Raw genomic sequence first — 16,819 nt, 5'->3', positions numbered from 1 at the left:
TGGGGGTGAAGGCAGAGAACTAGTAAAACCATCTGTGTTATTAAAAGAAACGTAAACAAGGCCTGTGCCTCTCAGGGTGAAATGGAGATAGTAAGGCATGCTGGCACTGCTGGTGGGAACTCTTCCCTTGAACATATAATATGCAGCGTCTGAGTCAGTTTCAGGGGGATATCGATGGGGCACAGCAAGGGAAGCCCAGCACACCTTTGGGACCAACTCAAGGAACAAAGCACTGTCTGGCTTGGTATGGACTACTGCAAGGAAAAGGCCTGAGCAGAAGTCCAGGAGACCTGGTATTACAGGGGACAGCAATGGTTTGGAGCTGGACTTGATGGAGGAGACTTTCGCCGTGGCCCCCCTCAAGAGCCAATGCAGTAGGGCATTGGATGGTAGCAACCAAGGAAAGAAACAGGCTAGCAGTCAAGATTTCAGGCCAAGAAGGGCAGCTCTTAAATAATAATAGCTACTGCTAATGATGAATAATTAAAGCAGACCATTTGGTTCTCTGGCCCTTACGTAGTTCCGTTCCTCTAATGTACAGTAGAAGCATCATTTATAGTAGATGACAGGAGGAATCATGCGATCGCACGTACTGGCTGTGCTGCTTCTCCTACCAAACCCACTGCATCCTTCTCTACAAGCTGTATTTAAAGCTGAGTGCAGATATAATGGGAATGGGAACAACTTTGAATCAGACTGATGAGGGACCTGGGGCATAAAGGCAGCCCTACCTTACCATGCAGCATACAGCCTGGCAGCTCTGTGCAAGGGTAGGCATTGGAGGTAACATTCCCTGTTCACGCTACCTACAAGTAAAGGGCCAAAACAGTTACCGAAGAGACTCATCTCTTCTTTCAAGGCAGGTGGTCAGGCTTCTGTATGTCTGTTTTACAAAGCAAATACTGGACACATTTCCTCGTCTTTCCTCTTCATGACGGAACAGGTGCAGTTGGGGTATGTGGGACTGACTGACGTTGCCAGGCATGTCGTGACTCACCAGCACAAAGTTTTACTGATTCTCACTCCTCAAATGGATCCAGTTAGGGAAAAGTTTTGGGATCGAAGCAGAGCAGATCCCAGCCCCATCACTTTTCTCCCCTCTCCCTCACCTTTCCACCTATCCCCACATAAAGCGTAACACCATGGCGAGGGGAAGGGGGCACTCAAAAAAGGAAAATGCACCAAGCAAAGCAGGGCTGACCCTTCGCCAACACAAAATGGTGGAATTTCCTGGTTTCACGCATTACACAATCCTCCTTAGACTGAAATTCATCCTGCAAACTCTCCAAGGAGAGGACCTTACTGCATGTTCTATCTTGGCTAAACAAGATCCTGATCTTAACTGGGTCTCCAGGTACTATGAGTAAAATAAGATCTAAAAACAATAATCAGTGCAGAGCTTTCTTTTTCCTTATGAAATCAGGGAGCAATTTGTGTGTGCTAAGAAAGACATTTAGCACTACAGCCTTTCAAAGTCATCTGCTATTCTCCTGACTTCTCTTGCAATGCAGATTATCCAAATGTGGATCCCTGGGTACTCTCTGACACACAATTCCAGTAATTATTTACATCCCCTCCCTTCCTATTTTGGCTTGAAATATTCTAAAAGGATGCACAGGGGTGCCTCAGAATTTTACAGACTCTTCACTTTGGTCAGCAAAAGCAAAATCCTGTGCGAGTGACAAGCCAAAAGCTTGTTGCATTCTCACCTTTCTGGAAAGAGTCAAACCCCCACAGTTAAATCTTCTTTAAAGAAACCAAAATGTGTGGAAGAGCCTTCTTCAGTGATTTGATTTTTCAAATCTCTCTTCCCTTTGTTGAGGATTACCCAAGATAAGCTAACAGAGATGGACTCATCCAGAGATGGAGGAAGGGAGAACCCATCCCGGGAAAACACAAACCTCAGTGGTTTAGGATGCACATGCACGTGCGTCCTCGTTTGTCCACATTTTCCCAAGCCAGTGCTGATGAGGATGAGGTGATAACTTGGACCACATGCCTGGCCATGCCTGGCTTGACCTGGATGTAAAATCCCAAGGAAACCCAAGCCTGGGCTGGGAGGCTGCTGTGAGTCCTTCCAACGAATCCTTGTCCTGGGTGATGGGGACCAGGACCTCAAGGATTACTACAGCATGCCCCAGCAGGGACATCCTTAGAGACAGGTCAGCCATGAAGCCCTACTGTAATGATTGTTTTGTGGCATTTGCTGGAAGTGGATGGGATGGTCTTATCCCTGCATGAGAGTGTGGCTCTCCTCCAGTGGGGATGGGGTGGGGGCTTGCTTTGCTTTTGGCTCCAGGAACAGGAGAGTGCACTGGACTTTGCAGGAGCTCAGAGAAACCAAGGACGTGGTATTTTGATACAGCTGAGCATAGCTGACATGTTAATATTGGCTTTGTGAAGGCCCAAACAGTTCCTGCTGTCTGTATGTCTGCTGCATGATTGTCCCCTTGCTTTCTCTGAAAAACCTCCATTTAGCAGCACTGGGAACTCTCACTACTGAGCAAGTACAAAGCAGGCCGGAAGGGGAAGGCCTGGATATAGAATTATACATATAGGTATGATACATATCTATGCCTGACTCAAATCCATGAATAGAAACTATGGATCTGAACTCCACACTTGCCCGCAGGGCAAAAGCAAAGCCTGCATCTGAATAAATCCTGAAAATCATAGCTGCTAGCATCTCCAGATCAAAGCAACAACAACAGGAGCTGAAGCCAAGTGCTCTGAATATAATATTCCAGAATACCCAGGAGAGCTCAGCTATACATAGCAGAGCCATTTACATGGTGTTTGAGGCAACATTTCTAGTCTTAGCAGACAGAGAGGTGCCAGGAAACAATTCTTCTTCCCAGGCAGGACTCAAACCACAGCACAGGCAGGCCCATGAGTCCATGATTATCACATTGATCTTTTCAGCCCCACCCATGTAGCATCAAGAGTGATGGCTACTGCTCATTCCAGCTACTCCTCTTAGCTACTGTTGTGGGTTGTAGCGCAGTGAATGCTGCAAAGGCAGTGCCTCTGCTCAGACTGTCCCTGGGAAGACAGTCAGATCCTAACCGTGCTGAAGATGAGGCTTCAGTTCCCTCCCTTCCCTCAAAATACAGTGATGTAATGCAGACCAGTTTGATGAGACGTTTTTCCCCTGTTTCTATGGGATTTGAAGTGGAGGGAAGAGGGAGGGATACCTCCAGACAGATGCCCAGATTGGTCCAGGAAAGGACCTGGATAAGGTGAAGACATTGCAAAACTTGTGACTGACTTTCAACCAGGGGAGCAGGAACAGAAGACAACAAGACACTTTTAAAGGGAGTAAGGGGAGATGGCATGTTCTCCAGACAGATGTGGCTGACAAGGGTTAATCTTTCAAACTTTGCAGCTCTACCAGCTATATCACAGTTGTCCCATCAATGCCTCTGGCCCTTTCCACTATCTGCTCTTTGCAATACCTCCCCTCAAAGAGAAGGTCTGCCATCACAAACTGAGCCAATCTGGGCCCATGAGCAGCACCAAAGTCACACCTGTGTGCATGACCAAAACATTCACTCTCTCCTTTACAAGAGGCTTGCAGGCAGCAACTGGTACTTAGGGGGTGGGATTCCAGGCCAGGTCCTCCCTGAAACCTGTGACACTGGGGCATCATTTGGCATTTTCTCTCCAGCACTCTCATTTATTTCCCTTTGCAATGTCAGTTTGCCCAGCCAGCTCAATGAATAATTCAGCACAATTAAGTATGTGTCAAAGCCCCTTCAGCACTTAGTAGGATCAGTTCTTTGGTCCTTTTCTCCATTTAAACTTCATTCCAACATAATCTCCCCTTCATTGCTGCTGGAGGAGCAAGATCTACAAGCAGAAAGCACATTGTCATAGCTATATGGAAATACAGCTATATATATGGAAATATCTCCTTTGATAGAAATTGGATGCTGCTAACCATTCTGCCCAATGCATGGTGCCTTGCTGCTCCTGCTCACTGCCACTTTGAATGACAGAGAAACCCACTGCTTTTTTACAGACATCTATTGGATAAAAGGGTCAATAATCAGGCAATAAGGATATCTCACAAACCATGATTTAGAATAACCTGAGGTCATTTCCCAGTTCTGTTGCATATTCCTAGTGTTATTGCAGTGAAAACGATTCATCACATCCAACAAATCAATTAATCATATGATAAATTAGTCAATCTCAGTCCTTCTTTCACCAGCTTTTCTAGACAAATGGGCTTTAAGATGGGTCTGCATGTGTTCCAGCATCTTATCTGTAAAATGACAGTAATATCATCTCCTTTCTTTCTTTGCCTGGAGATTTGGATTCTTTCACTGTCCCTTGCTGCCAACCTGCAGCGCTGAGAAAAGCAGGGCTCTCAGCATGGACAAAACCTGTAGGTTCGCTGTTTCTAGTAGTCCTGTCACTGTGATTGAATTATCTTTATTGCAGCCTCCCAGAATCACACTGCTCAGACCCTTTCCCTGCAAGGACTGAGTGCTGTTTCCCTGGAACATCAAACATAACTGCACGTGCAACTTCTGACCCAGTTTACATGTGCAATCACCATGTCTGAGAGCACTGGGCAGCAGAGTCAGCACATAATATCCAGCTGCAATAACTGTCTGTGCAAATAAAGTGTAGAGGTATGTGCTCATTTCAGAAGGCATGATTGCTACTATGGCTTTTATTCAGTCCCACTTATTTTATGACTCCCTGGTTGGAGCAATAAACCTTTCACTTTTAGCTAAGGGTATACATGGGCCTGCTGTTTCAGCAGCAGCAGCAAAGCTCCAGCAGCTCCAGTGCAGGCATCTTTGATTAACGGCCATGGAAGCCCATTCTCTTTCATTGGAAAGTAACTTCCATTCTTCAGAAAAGCTCTTGCACTTAACCTAAGCAAGTAAGCATAACTGCTCTTGTTTCAATGGTACATTAGCTGGCAAAGTAACCTTCAGAAATCCTGAATATTAATCTCCGCTGGCTTTTCTGTAAGGTCTCATACTCTTCTCCTTGCTGGTTGCCCAGATACAGACCTTGCTCTGTGGATGTTATCAGCATTTCATTAGGATGTATGCAGTAACTCCCCCTGCCTATCTAAGGAACCGTCTATATTTCTAAGAGAGAGCAGAAAACCCTGTCTGTACAATGCCTGCCTCTGCCAACAGCACTGACTGACTGAGCATAGATCCTAGGCTGCTTTTAAATGAGCCTTTGTGAAAACAGTGTCTCCAGGATTGTCAGAGGCTGGGTTTTGATCTCACACCGCTGTGGATCCCAAGTAACATCCAGCAAGGCAGAGGGTTGACACCAGCCAGGCCATGGGTGGTATCAGACCTTGGAAATCTGCATTTGTTTTTTCCCTTAAATTCTGCATTCTCATTGCACCTTCTACTCGAAAGATAAGAAGTAATAATAAAAAAAATTTTGCTCATTTGAATGAAATGTGCTGCTCCAACAGTGTTTACATCTAGCCAGATGATGTAGCAACACCAAGAGTTGTTTCTCTGACAAATTATTCTTTAGGATCCAGTTTGAAAGGGGACATTCTTTACCGAGATTCCTACTTTACCTGGCAATCTGGATCGTCTAATTGCCAAATCCTTAATGCAACCTGAATTTGCTGCGTCGGAAGCCTTGTCTAAGACATGGCTTTTTGCAAAGGTAATACTGATTACCTGTGTCCTTTCTGTGCCTCTCAAATTACCCCAGCTCTAGAGGACTCCTGAGGTCACCTCTCACAGTAGTTTGCACTCTGATGAACTGAGTTGTGGATTGTTTTCACACAAAGTGTGAGAAAGCTTATACATCTTTTCCAGTTATGTTAGAGAGTTGCAGGAAAGTACTGGAGGACTGGCAGGACCCAGGTGGACCTAATCAGTGCCCATGTTACAGAAGACTGCTATGGGGAGCTATGACATGAAGCAAGCTCCAACACCAGCTGAAACCTATTATCAATTCCACATAAAATCACATGGCACCAGCTGGGAAAGGGTTTCTGTGAGTGATACCAAAGGGCTTTCAGTGCATAGATCCATGAGGCAAGTTGAAACTGCAAGGAAGATAAACCCTAAAATGAGCTTTCTAGGAAAGCAAAGAGCCTTTCACCTAAAAATGACCCCATTGGCAGGGATTTTCCCTATGAAATATTCACGGCCACATAATGTGGCTTTCAAAATACTCATGCTTTGTGTCTTCTGAGCCCTGAATATGCAGGAAACTAATGCTTAGTCCTCTTGAATGGAGAAACACCTATTTCAGATGCATGGGGATATTTGTCTGCCCAATTTTCGTAAATGATGTTCAGCTGGAGCCTCCCAGACTCATAGCACTCATGAAATAGCACTCAGCACTCAACACAGGACCCAAGGGAATGGCAGGAAGATGTGCCAGGGGAGGTCTAGGTTGGATATTAGGAAAAGGTTCTTCACCCAGAGGGTGGTGGAGCACTGGAACAGGCTCCCCAGGGAGGCATCACGGCACCAGCCTGACGATATTCAAGAAGCACTTGGACAATGCCCTCAGAGACATGGTGTGAATTTGGGGTGTCCTGTGCAGGGACAGGAGTTGGACTTGATGATCCTTGTGGGTCCCTTCCGACTCAGGACATTCTATGATTCTATGAAATCCATCATTGCTATCAAAATGACAAATCTCCACTTCCATTGCTAGAGATGATTTAAGCAACCTTGACATCATCAAATGCCCCCACCACAGGCAGGCTAGCGTCTGGCAAACCTGTGGCAGAGGTAGAAGACTATTGCCATCCAACTGACCTGTCCTCTTGTGCATTGTTTTTTTCTGTACTTGTTTGTATTCCTCACACACAAATGAAGTGCTGCAAAAGCAAAACACCAGAATGACGTCTCACTGCTACAGTTCCTGTGTAACCACCCAGCTGCTGTTGTCAGAGCCAGAGGGGGAAGAGGTATCTGTGATACCTCGCTGGAAAAAAACAGTGGGTAAAATTGCTGAAGTTGGGTAAAGGTCAAGAGAGTTAGGAAAAAATTACTGCAGAGGAATAAAACAAAAAAAGTGATAATCAAGATTAAGAGTCAAATGACAAAACCACCACTCTTTCTTCAGGGGGGGAATCATGCCCTTTGAATTGCTGGACCACTGCATGTCCCTTTTTTTCTACAATATGAACATAGCAGCCTCCTGAGGAAAAGAAAAAAAATTCCTTTTTCAGTCAATATTGCTAGTATGTCCCAGTCAGCAGTGAGCTCACAGAAGCTAAGGAAAAACACCAGTAAAATCAATACCCACCTCCAGGTTTTATTCCCAATGGAGATTTATCACACACACCCCCTTCACTACAGTCAAATACGTTAATTCTAACCTCATGCTATCTACCAGACACAAATTGCAATACTCAGGGAAGTCCTTATTCTGTTTAATGTCTGAAGAATTAGAGCCACCCTGAAATAGGCAGAGATGTTCAAAAGATTCTATTTCACCTCTCCTTGAGAACTAGGTATGTATTTTATTTCACTAGACCTTAATCATACATGTAAATCTGACCTGAAATGAGTCCAAACTCTTCATTTGAATTAACCAATGAAACTGGTGAAAACCTATGATTCCCAGCTCACAGAGCACTGCAGAGGTTCAGAAGCAGCATTTCTGGCAGATCAGAAAACAAAATATTCCAGAAGTTCCCTGCAAAATACTACATTTATGAGCAGACTGCATTAAGAGGCAAAATATTCTGTGTTAATAAAAGCAAAATGTTTTGATTGTTCCTTTAGCTAATTTGTATTATAGTATATAAACTTCCCTAAGCACCTTCTGAGCTAAAAACTTCAATTGGTATGGAGAAAGCTCTTTAACATCATCTGCAGAAAAGCCTTGCAGGTGGTATAACGTTTCCCCTTCATTATATATGGGTTGGATTTTTCTTTCTTGTTTCTGTACGCCCAGAATAAACATCTCTCCTTGCTATATATTGAGTCAGCCACAGAAAAGCTACCAATAGGTGTTAGATTTCTCTGTCAATAACAAATCTCCAAGATCTGCTGGGATTATCCAAGCAAAGCATTGCTATATCTAGGCATCTGGGAAAAACTGGCTACCATCAGACTGTCAGTGTTGCAGCCTTGCCTGAAAGCTGAGTCATTGATTGCTGACGCCAAGAGACACCAAAAGGGACACCGTGTCAAGACTTTGGTGTTTCAAACATAAGAATAAGCCATTGTGAGTGATTTTGCAATTGAGGTTTGTCCACATGAACAGAAAAATCACTCGTGAGCAGAGTAGCTGTCTCCTTGCAACCTCCCCAGGAGTAGGACTGGGCCATCCTTGGGGGCTCAGCTTGGCAGGGCTTGGACATGGACATGGACACAGACACGGACAGAGGCAGAGCAAGCAGCGGGATTGTGCATCCCAGATTGCAGAGAAAGGTCTTCACACATCACACATCTTCTTCAGACCTCTTCTCAGCAGGTTCCTGTTTCTATACAGACACCCACCAACTTGCTGCGCTTGGCTTAGACTTTGCCATTCATGGCTTTGATAAACATTTGACATAACCATCAGGTACCTGTATACAGTCAAACGAGTAACTGATTTTTTTTTCCTTTACTGGTCAGGATGTAATCTTGACCTGGCAGAAACATTTTATAAACAACATCTTGTGTCATATCTATCAGAAAGGTCTCTTTCCAGCACTCACTAGCTGTGCTTATGGAAATTACTCCCCATGTGTTGGGTAAGGTCAAACTTGAGAAAATCAGCTGAGAAAAGGAGGCTCAGAGGGGATCTCATCACCATGTACCAGTACTTAAGGGGCAGCTACAAAGAAGATGGAGACTCCCTTTTTACACGGAGTCACACGGAGAGGACAAGGGGGAATGGACACAAGTTGCTCTTGGGGAGATTCAGATTGGATGTAGGAGGAAAAATTTTCACATTGAAAACAGTCACCATTGGAATAATCTCCCCAGGGAAGTGGTTGACTCGACCACGTTGGACACCTTTAAGAGTCGTCTGGACGGGGTGCTGGGCCATCTTGTTTAGACTCTGCTCTTCCCAGAAAGGTTGGACTAGATGATCCCTGAGGTCCCTTCCAACCTGGGATTCTGTGATTATGTGATTCTTGCAGCAACAGAAGTCAGTGTCATGCTGCTGCAGTGGGCTCTGCAAGCCCAGTCCTAGCCTGTAGGGAAGGCAAGTAACCCATCATCAACATGGGGACAGCCTCCATGCGAGCACCCTCTCCAGCCCTCTTCAAGAAGGATTCAACTGGTGATAGAAACAAGACAGTTCAGACAGCTCAAAAACATAACCGGAGAGGAAAAACTGAAGAAACTAGAAGTGCTTAGTTAGCCTAAAGTAAAGAAGGATGGAAGAATGGCAACTGTTTTTGTTAGACACCTGGGAGCTGGTGGAGGATCTGCCAGCAGAGGCCTTTACAAACGAGCCACAAGCATCTGTGAAGAGTGCTCTACCAGGGGTCCTGGCTGGGGCCAGGAGATAGGCTCTTTGGACCTTGTGAAGTTCCACCAGCCTACTCTGTATGAAGCTACCTTGAGTGGTACTGCTCCTCTACCTTGTTCTGCAGTGTGCCCGCAGCTCTTGCGCTGAGGTGGCATCACAGGACTGACCCAGATTTGCAGGCTCCAGCTCTCAGCTACCCCCAAACCTTCGCTGAGAAGATGGACAGGTAGTCTGTGAGTCAGGTGACAGAGGTAGACAAGGCCCTGAGAAATGTGACCAAACTGCTTTGAGCAAGGGGTCAGACCAGGGACCTCCACAGGTTATAATAATTCAGCTCCCACCTAAATTATTCCATGTGGGAGGCAAGCGCACAGAGGTTCACCAGTCTACTCCAAGATTTCATGGCAAGGCCAGGCCTAGATTCACATGTTTACTTCTCCAGGCAGGTTTTACCCCACTCCTCGTACAGCATCGCAAGGCAAAGACATTCCAGCCCCAGGCAGGACATCCCTCTCCCCAACACTTTTTCCAAGCAGGGACTTCCCAGAGGATGCAAAGCTACCGGAGCCCCATAAAAAGCAAACTGAAGCAAGCAAAACAGATGGGCCAGAGAGTGGAGGCACTTACAGCAGATGGCACTAAAATATTAAACTAACATTACCGTATGCTTAAGCCACGGCCTGGCTTGCTGCTGAGTGCAGAGCCAGCCTTGTGAAAGCATGCAGATGAGAAATGAGCCTCAGATTGCTAAATCACCCTACCAAACATCTCCCTCCCGCAGAAAAATGCCTCACTAGCAATTCCTCCAACAGCAGAGATGTGCTAACGCGTTGCAGACAGCATTTTGCTGAACAAAAAGCACTCCCAGCAACTAAGTCTCTCCCAAATCTCTGCTGGAAAACCATCTTCTTGAGAAACTGTATAAAATCAGTGAGAGATTAAAGGGAAAGAGCCCACACTGCTCTGTGCTTGTTCACTGAGTGGCAGCTCTGGACACCATGGTACAGCACAAGAGGCTCCAGGGAGGAGGGGAGACATGTTCTTCAACCCAGGGCATGTATGAGTGTCACCCCAAAACCAGAAGTGATCCTGGCTGCAGCTTGTGATACTGCCTAAGAGACACAGGGCCAGCACACAAGAGATGGGTGGCCATGAACCTTGGTGTCCCTCATGGGAGCTCTGAGCCACAGCAGCCATGAAGGGGGTGGGGTAAGGACTTCTAGGAGACTAACCAGATTAATGTCACAAAAGCCTTTCATAAGGCATAAAAGTCAGAATGCCTTATAGCAGGGTGGCATAGGACTGTGCTGCAGAATAAAGCATTTTAAATGATGAATTTTATTTGACTGCGTTTCTAGCAGGTCCTGCCAGTTGTGCCATCTAGCATGTGAGTGACAGCACGACCCCACAGCCCCAGGCCTGGGTTTTCCTTTTCCTATGCTGAAGTTCACCATAAAATAAAAAGAAAAGGAAAATAAACATTACTATGAATGTCCACATCTTCTTTTTTTTTTTTAACCTGAGCTCAGACATCTGGTCTGAAAGGTAACAAGCTGCTGCACGTTTCATTAAATGGATCAAGCAGAAGGAATCTCCTAATATTGCCATTGAAGGAGGGGCTGGAGAGAGACATGATGCCCCAGCATAAGGGAAATCTCCACCAGGACCAGGTTGCCAGGCTGTGGGACAGCAGCATGCTGTAAGCCAGGCCACCCTGGCAGAGAGCTACTGACAGGCACAGCAAGAGAAGACAGGAAAAGATTTGGCCAAAACGCTCCTTCCCAGCCTGCCTTGGTCAAGGCTCCTTTTGGGCTTCTTGCAGACTGTCCTGGGCCAAAAAATGCACATTTCCAGGACAGCTGGTCTTTTCTGAAATTTCCTGCATGCCCAAACCATGTGCAAGCCCAGCCTGGACATCGTCTGGGCTATGCAATGTCATTGTACTGTGCAGGCCACACCAATCAGTTGTATTATTTTCCAAAGTTTGTGAAAATCTGTTGCAAGACAGAGTTTTCTTAGAACAAACATAAAAATCTGCACTCCTTGCTCTGTCTGCTGGAAAAAATGTATCTGGTCTTCTTTCTCTGTGGCAGAATATTTAAATAAAAAAAGGAAAGTGAGCTGGCAACCTCCTTTCTGCAGAGCCACAGCCAAAGGGGCCCTCAGCCTTGTTTTGTAAGGGCTGTGTCCGCCTCTGGAAGTAGATGCCAGTAGAGACGTGGGGGCGGTGACAGCTGAACAGCAAATGTCTTGCTATAGCTCTGCCTTCCCCTCTTTGCTCCACAGGGAATAGTAACACTGACACAGGTAGCAACTGCACAGTCCTGGCCAAAACAAAGCCTGTGTTGCAGCAAGCAATGCAATCTTTCTGACCATGCAGAGAAATGAGCAAGGCTGCTTAGCCGTTAACGGCACGGGCATAGCTCCCCTCTTTCAAATTGTGATAGTCAGCTCCACTAAAATGGAGGTAGGAAGTCACTGCCCATTTTTGTTATTGCCACTGGATGGCAACAGACGTTAAGCAGAGACGTTGAGTTATCACTGCGCAAACCACATGTGCACTTGCTGTGCTCCACCTTGTTACTTAGGGGAATGGCTGTGATTTCAGCATGTCTAGCAGGCGCACCAGAAAGGTCTCTGAGGGATTAAGCTGCAGGCTGGCAGCAACACATCAGCAATACTGATCCTGGGGTCGGGTTGAACACTGGGTTTTCACTTTGTACAGTTTCTCCATGTATTTCCTGGAGTCTGCACTCAAAATCAGTATTTGTCTTGCCAGCCCGGGGCGAACCCTTCTGATGCAAGGTATATTTAATGCCATGAATATGAGTAAAATATTCCTTGGTGGTATTACAGTATAATGCTGTGAAATAGTTAACACTTACATGTGAAACTGATGGCTGACTGTTTTTAAGTTACATATACCTGGCTATGAGCTGGCCAAGAGACACAGAAAGATCTAGAGCTGGGTGTCAAAAACACAGCCAGGCATGTCGAACAGCTTCATTTAATCCATCAGGTTCCTACGAATCTCCAGAAATGCAGGGCTAGCACAAACCTGAACTCAGGTGGGGCTTGCCATGGCCACTGGGGGACCAGTCGCCACCTGGACTCTGAGAACATCACTAAAAACACTGTTTTAATAACAATGCGTGGTGGTAGCATAACACTCCTGACGTGATCTGTAACAAGCAGGTAACAGGAAACAATGAAGGGTTTTCTGTTCTCTACCTTTTAACAAGTACATAGTCTTGTTAGTATTCTCTTAATGATAGATAACTATAAGATAATTGTTTTTATGAATGAATGATGATACTGTTCTTGCTTTGGTTGACACCATTCTGCTGCACCTCCGTTGTGTGGCACTGCCACATCTCCCTCTATCCTCCACTTTGGCTGAGTGCAGCCCGTGCCAAATGCCTGCCAGGTGCATCTGAGTTGGCCTAAGACACATATACGATGCTGTGATGTAAAGCTCTGCTAAGACCTCAAGCTGATGCCGCGAAGGCAGTCTCCGTCCCCTTGAATGTGCTCTGCCACATCATTTCCCTGCCAGCTGATGTGGCTCCAGGCTGATGGAGCCTGGGAGGGCCCACGGGGGATGCTCTGATTCCACCAAGCCAGTTAACACATCCTCCAGTTCACCTCTGATAATTGAAAATCCACTGAAGGGTAAGTCACATGAATTATCCAAGTGAGGGACAAGGTCTCCTTTCCCAGGTCAGAAGAAGAGCCCCATACTCTACCTTCAACTTAAAAATTTAACTAGCACCCAGACACAGCGACCCATGCAGCAAATGCCCATGACTGGATGGTAGTGTAAACTGGATTCCACTACCATCCATATTTTCTTATCTTGACCCCACCTCTCTGTACCTTGGAATCACCTTTAAAAATTTACACAAGTTTTAGCAATGATCATCTTGGGAGGCTTTATGTTATTGTTTTCCTTGCCTTAGGCACACAAGTGGCTTGAGGGAGAAAAACACATACTGAAATAGTCCTCTATGCACTGCCAAATAGTAATTAGCTGTCTTGTGTCTGTCCTGGAGGAAATGTTCCTGCCACTACTGTCCTATGGGAATACAGACAGGAAACACTGTGATGTATGCAGGGATTTTCTTTGACCAAGAAGCCTCTACTGGCATCAGTTTAGGCAATGACAGAAATTAAATGAGACACAAAAGTTAGGCAAAAAAATCTGCTTATGATCAAGGGAGACTGAAAATTGTAATGGGACCTGAAATCTCAAAATTGAGGGACAGGCAACTAGCTGCCCACATGATATTCCCCAACTACTTTCCCCAAATCGAAGACCAAATTGTTAGTCATCTGCCCAGAGCAACACACTGAACACAACATGGTTGCAGAGACCCAATGCTGGACACTGCAGGAAGGGTGTGTGAGGTAAATTCAATCACCCCTACAAGTTTCTAGGGTTGGGCAGGGTCTGGGCCAGTCCTACAAAAGGGAAATTTGGGAAGGCGGAAAGAGAAATGGTTGGAGCTCATCCTACTCATGAGGGAGCTAAGAGATGCATGGCATGAGGTTGCGAGCTCTGAGAATCCGGCAGGAAAACATACTCACAAGCAATAATCATACATGCCTTATCCAGCCTATTAATGTCATTAGTTCGCTACTGCTAAGAATATGAGTATTAGCATATTTTATTGTGCTGAGGACTGCAAGACCTGCAGTACATTGTGCGAGTTCGGGCTGTTTCCTCACTCGACTTACACGCTTGGGTTCACAGCACTAGATAAATCAGTTGTAAAAGTGTGCCACTTAAACGTGTTTGCCACATCTCCAGGCCATCATGTGGTCAAATGTCTGCACAAGGGCAGAAAGAGGAAAAAGGTGCTCTCTAATCAGCAGGAGTGAAATTCGCACCCCCTCTGTCTCTGTCCAGCTGTTTGCAGGGAAGCAGCAGCCCTCTGAATTGCAAACCCCCATCCAATAGAAGAGCCATGGACAGCTGCTGTCCTCCCCAGCCCAGCCCAGGGAGACAGCAGAGGGGCAGCAGGGCAGGCATGGGGCAGCCCCAGAGTCCCTCCCTTCCCACGCCAGTGGCACACAAAGGTCCTGGCTATTTAGAGCTGGCACCTTACAAAGAATAAAATGCCTTTTTCTCTTGTGCACCTTGTGAACTAAGCCAGTTACAAGCCCCAGGGACCCCTGACAGTGTCAGTGTGCAGTGACCGTGTGCTACCCCTTGGTCCTCAGGGTTTAGCTCAGACCAAAAGCTGGTGGTGGCTCTAGAGGTTTGGTAGGTCCATCTGGACCTCAGTACCTGGCTGGCCCTATGCTGGCTTTGAAGGGATTCTACGGGGAGACAAGTGCCCTTGAGCTCACCTGAGTACCAGGGAAAAATCATGCCTTTCCCCCTCCCAGAGCTGGATTAGGGAAGGGGATTTCAGAAGAGCACACAGAATGCCCCACCCAAGGCAAACAGAGCTGGGATGAGCACTCCTAAGCCACCTGCCTCCCTGCATCAGCCTGAGAGCATAGACAAAACCCTCATTATTTAGGATGGACTGTGTCAGCCACCATCAAAGAGATTTGTTTAAGCTGTACCAGCTTCAGAAACACCCAGACCCACCAAACCCAACCCCTCTCCTCCTCCAAATCATTCTTTTTTCCTACATGTATCCTCAAAAACATTATCGTCACATTTCTGGGAGGGGCAGGATCACCTCCCTAACTGCACCCCTTCCCTGGGGCAAGGCAGGTACTATTTCAAAGCAAAAATGATCATTTGTTGCTCTTTGTCCTCCAGATGCCTGATGGACAAATCAGCCTTATGTTACTGGGGTTCCTGCTTGATCCAGTATCTATATGCTTAAGCCTAAAAATTGTTGTTGCTGGTATTTTTTTTTCCTAAGGGAAAGGAAAAGGAGAAAAAGAAGAAGATGGGAACGTCAGAGATTATGTGTGCATTGTCATAGGCGTGCCCAGCTTCAAGCTGAGGTTATCCACTGCCAGCAGCTCCCCCTGCTCGGCACTACTAACACCTCCTCCCCCTTCTGAGCAGCACTGCAAAAAAACCCATAAAGATCTGCATTTACCTTTCTGCTTATTTAAAACCGGCAGTAGGGGAGAAGCTAAGGGACTTCTTTTGCCAGAGTCCTTGGAAGACACTTTACTTTGGTTAACAACAGTTTCTTCAATGGGTTTCTTCAGGATTATTCTTTCCTTCAGCTCCTCAGTGCTGACAGCGGAGGTTGGGGGCTCAGCACCTGCTTTTGGTGCAACAAAGGAGCATTTCAGGTAGGACGCAGACTCTGCCAGGTTTTCCCTGTTCATCCTGCTCTCTGTTGTTTTACTTGCTTCATAGTCTAAGGCGTCAGTGCGCGAGCCGTTCTCTTCCTTGATAATGTCCATAACCATGGGCTTCATCAGAGGAGAGTCCTGCTCCCTCTTTGGGCTCTCTTCGGAGGCCGACGAGGCATCGCAGGACTCAATGATGAGCTCACTGTCGAGCTCAGCCTCCCGCTCCTCCCGCAGGATGCTGTACTGGATGGAGGGGGAGGCAGGTGACGGAGGGGGCCCTCCGATGTGGCTGAAGGTCATGTAGTTGGAGTGCAGCACCTCCTCGGCAGCCAGTGGGTCCTCTGAGACCAGCTCGATCTCTGAGTCCCCCGACTCAGCACTGCTGGCTTCGTTATCCAGGGGTGAGGAGATGGCAGGGCGCCCGGGTTTGACCCGCTGGTCTCGCTTCTCAGCAGAAAGGGCTGGCGACCGCTGCACCTCAGAGGTCTCAAAGGAAAAGCTTTTTGCCTCCTTGATGGCAGTGATGAGTTCATCCTCTGACAAGCTGCCTTTGCCCTGTGACTCTGAGCCAGACGGTTCTGCCACCCAGAAAGAAAGGGGAAAAAAAACAGAAAAAGATTGTTTAAAATGAGATTTTCTGGCTGCTTAGGCAACAAACACAATAGATTTCATGCCAGCACAGATCCCCCTAGCAGGGCTGGTAACACAGGGAGAAATTGTCCTTTTCTGGGATGACTAACAGGAATTACACCTTGTCCTTTCAGAGCCTTTAGCATCATTTCCTGAGGAAAAAGCTGTGGCACAAGGCAATACTGGTCAGTGTTTGGCCAGTGGCTCAGCAACGTGGTTTTCACCAGGAGAATCACCACTCATGAGGAACATGGGCTCAGGCGACACGTGACAACGTTTGACTGTCACCAATGGATACGGTTTGACACATTCGTGTCGACACAACAAATATCCCCTATTCTGGGGACAAACATGCGCACAGGCTGGTGGGTTCCTGGCACCACTGATCGTAACAACTCATGTGTAGTTACTAGTAATTTTGCCAAACTTTAACTTTCAGGTGTGAAAAGTTCCAGGTCAGAAACTTTTCTCAGACTTTTTTTTTTTC

The 16,819-nt window shown here is 46.5% G+C and overlaps 1 protein-coding gene across 1 annotated transcript in view; it reads right to left on the bottom strand.

Moving 5' to 3' along the window:
- The window catches only part of RTN1 (reticulon 1), a 120,005-nt gene that overhangs the window by 30,669 nt on the left and 72,517 nt on the right, over positions 1–16,819 (bottom strand). The window contains exon 3 of the mRNA XM_075104190.1: positions 15,498–16,280. Within this exon, the coding sequence (XP_074960291.1) occupies positions 15,498–16,280 (783 nt within the window). The remainder of the gene's footprint in view (positions 1–15,497; positions 16,281–16,819) is intronic.

This window comes from Phalacrocorax aristotelis, chromosome 9 (assembly GCF_949628215.1).
Source record: "Phalacrocorax aristotelis chromosome 9, bGulAri2.1, whole genome shotgun sequence".
In the NCBI taxonomy this organism is placed as follows: Eukaryota; Metazoa; Chordata; class Aves; order Suliformes; family Phalacrocoracidae; genus Phalacrocorax; species Phalacrocorax aristotelis.
Note: the sequence above shows the minus strand (reverse complement) of the source record. Positions and strands in the feature narration are given on the sequence as shown.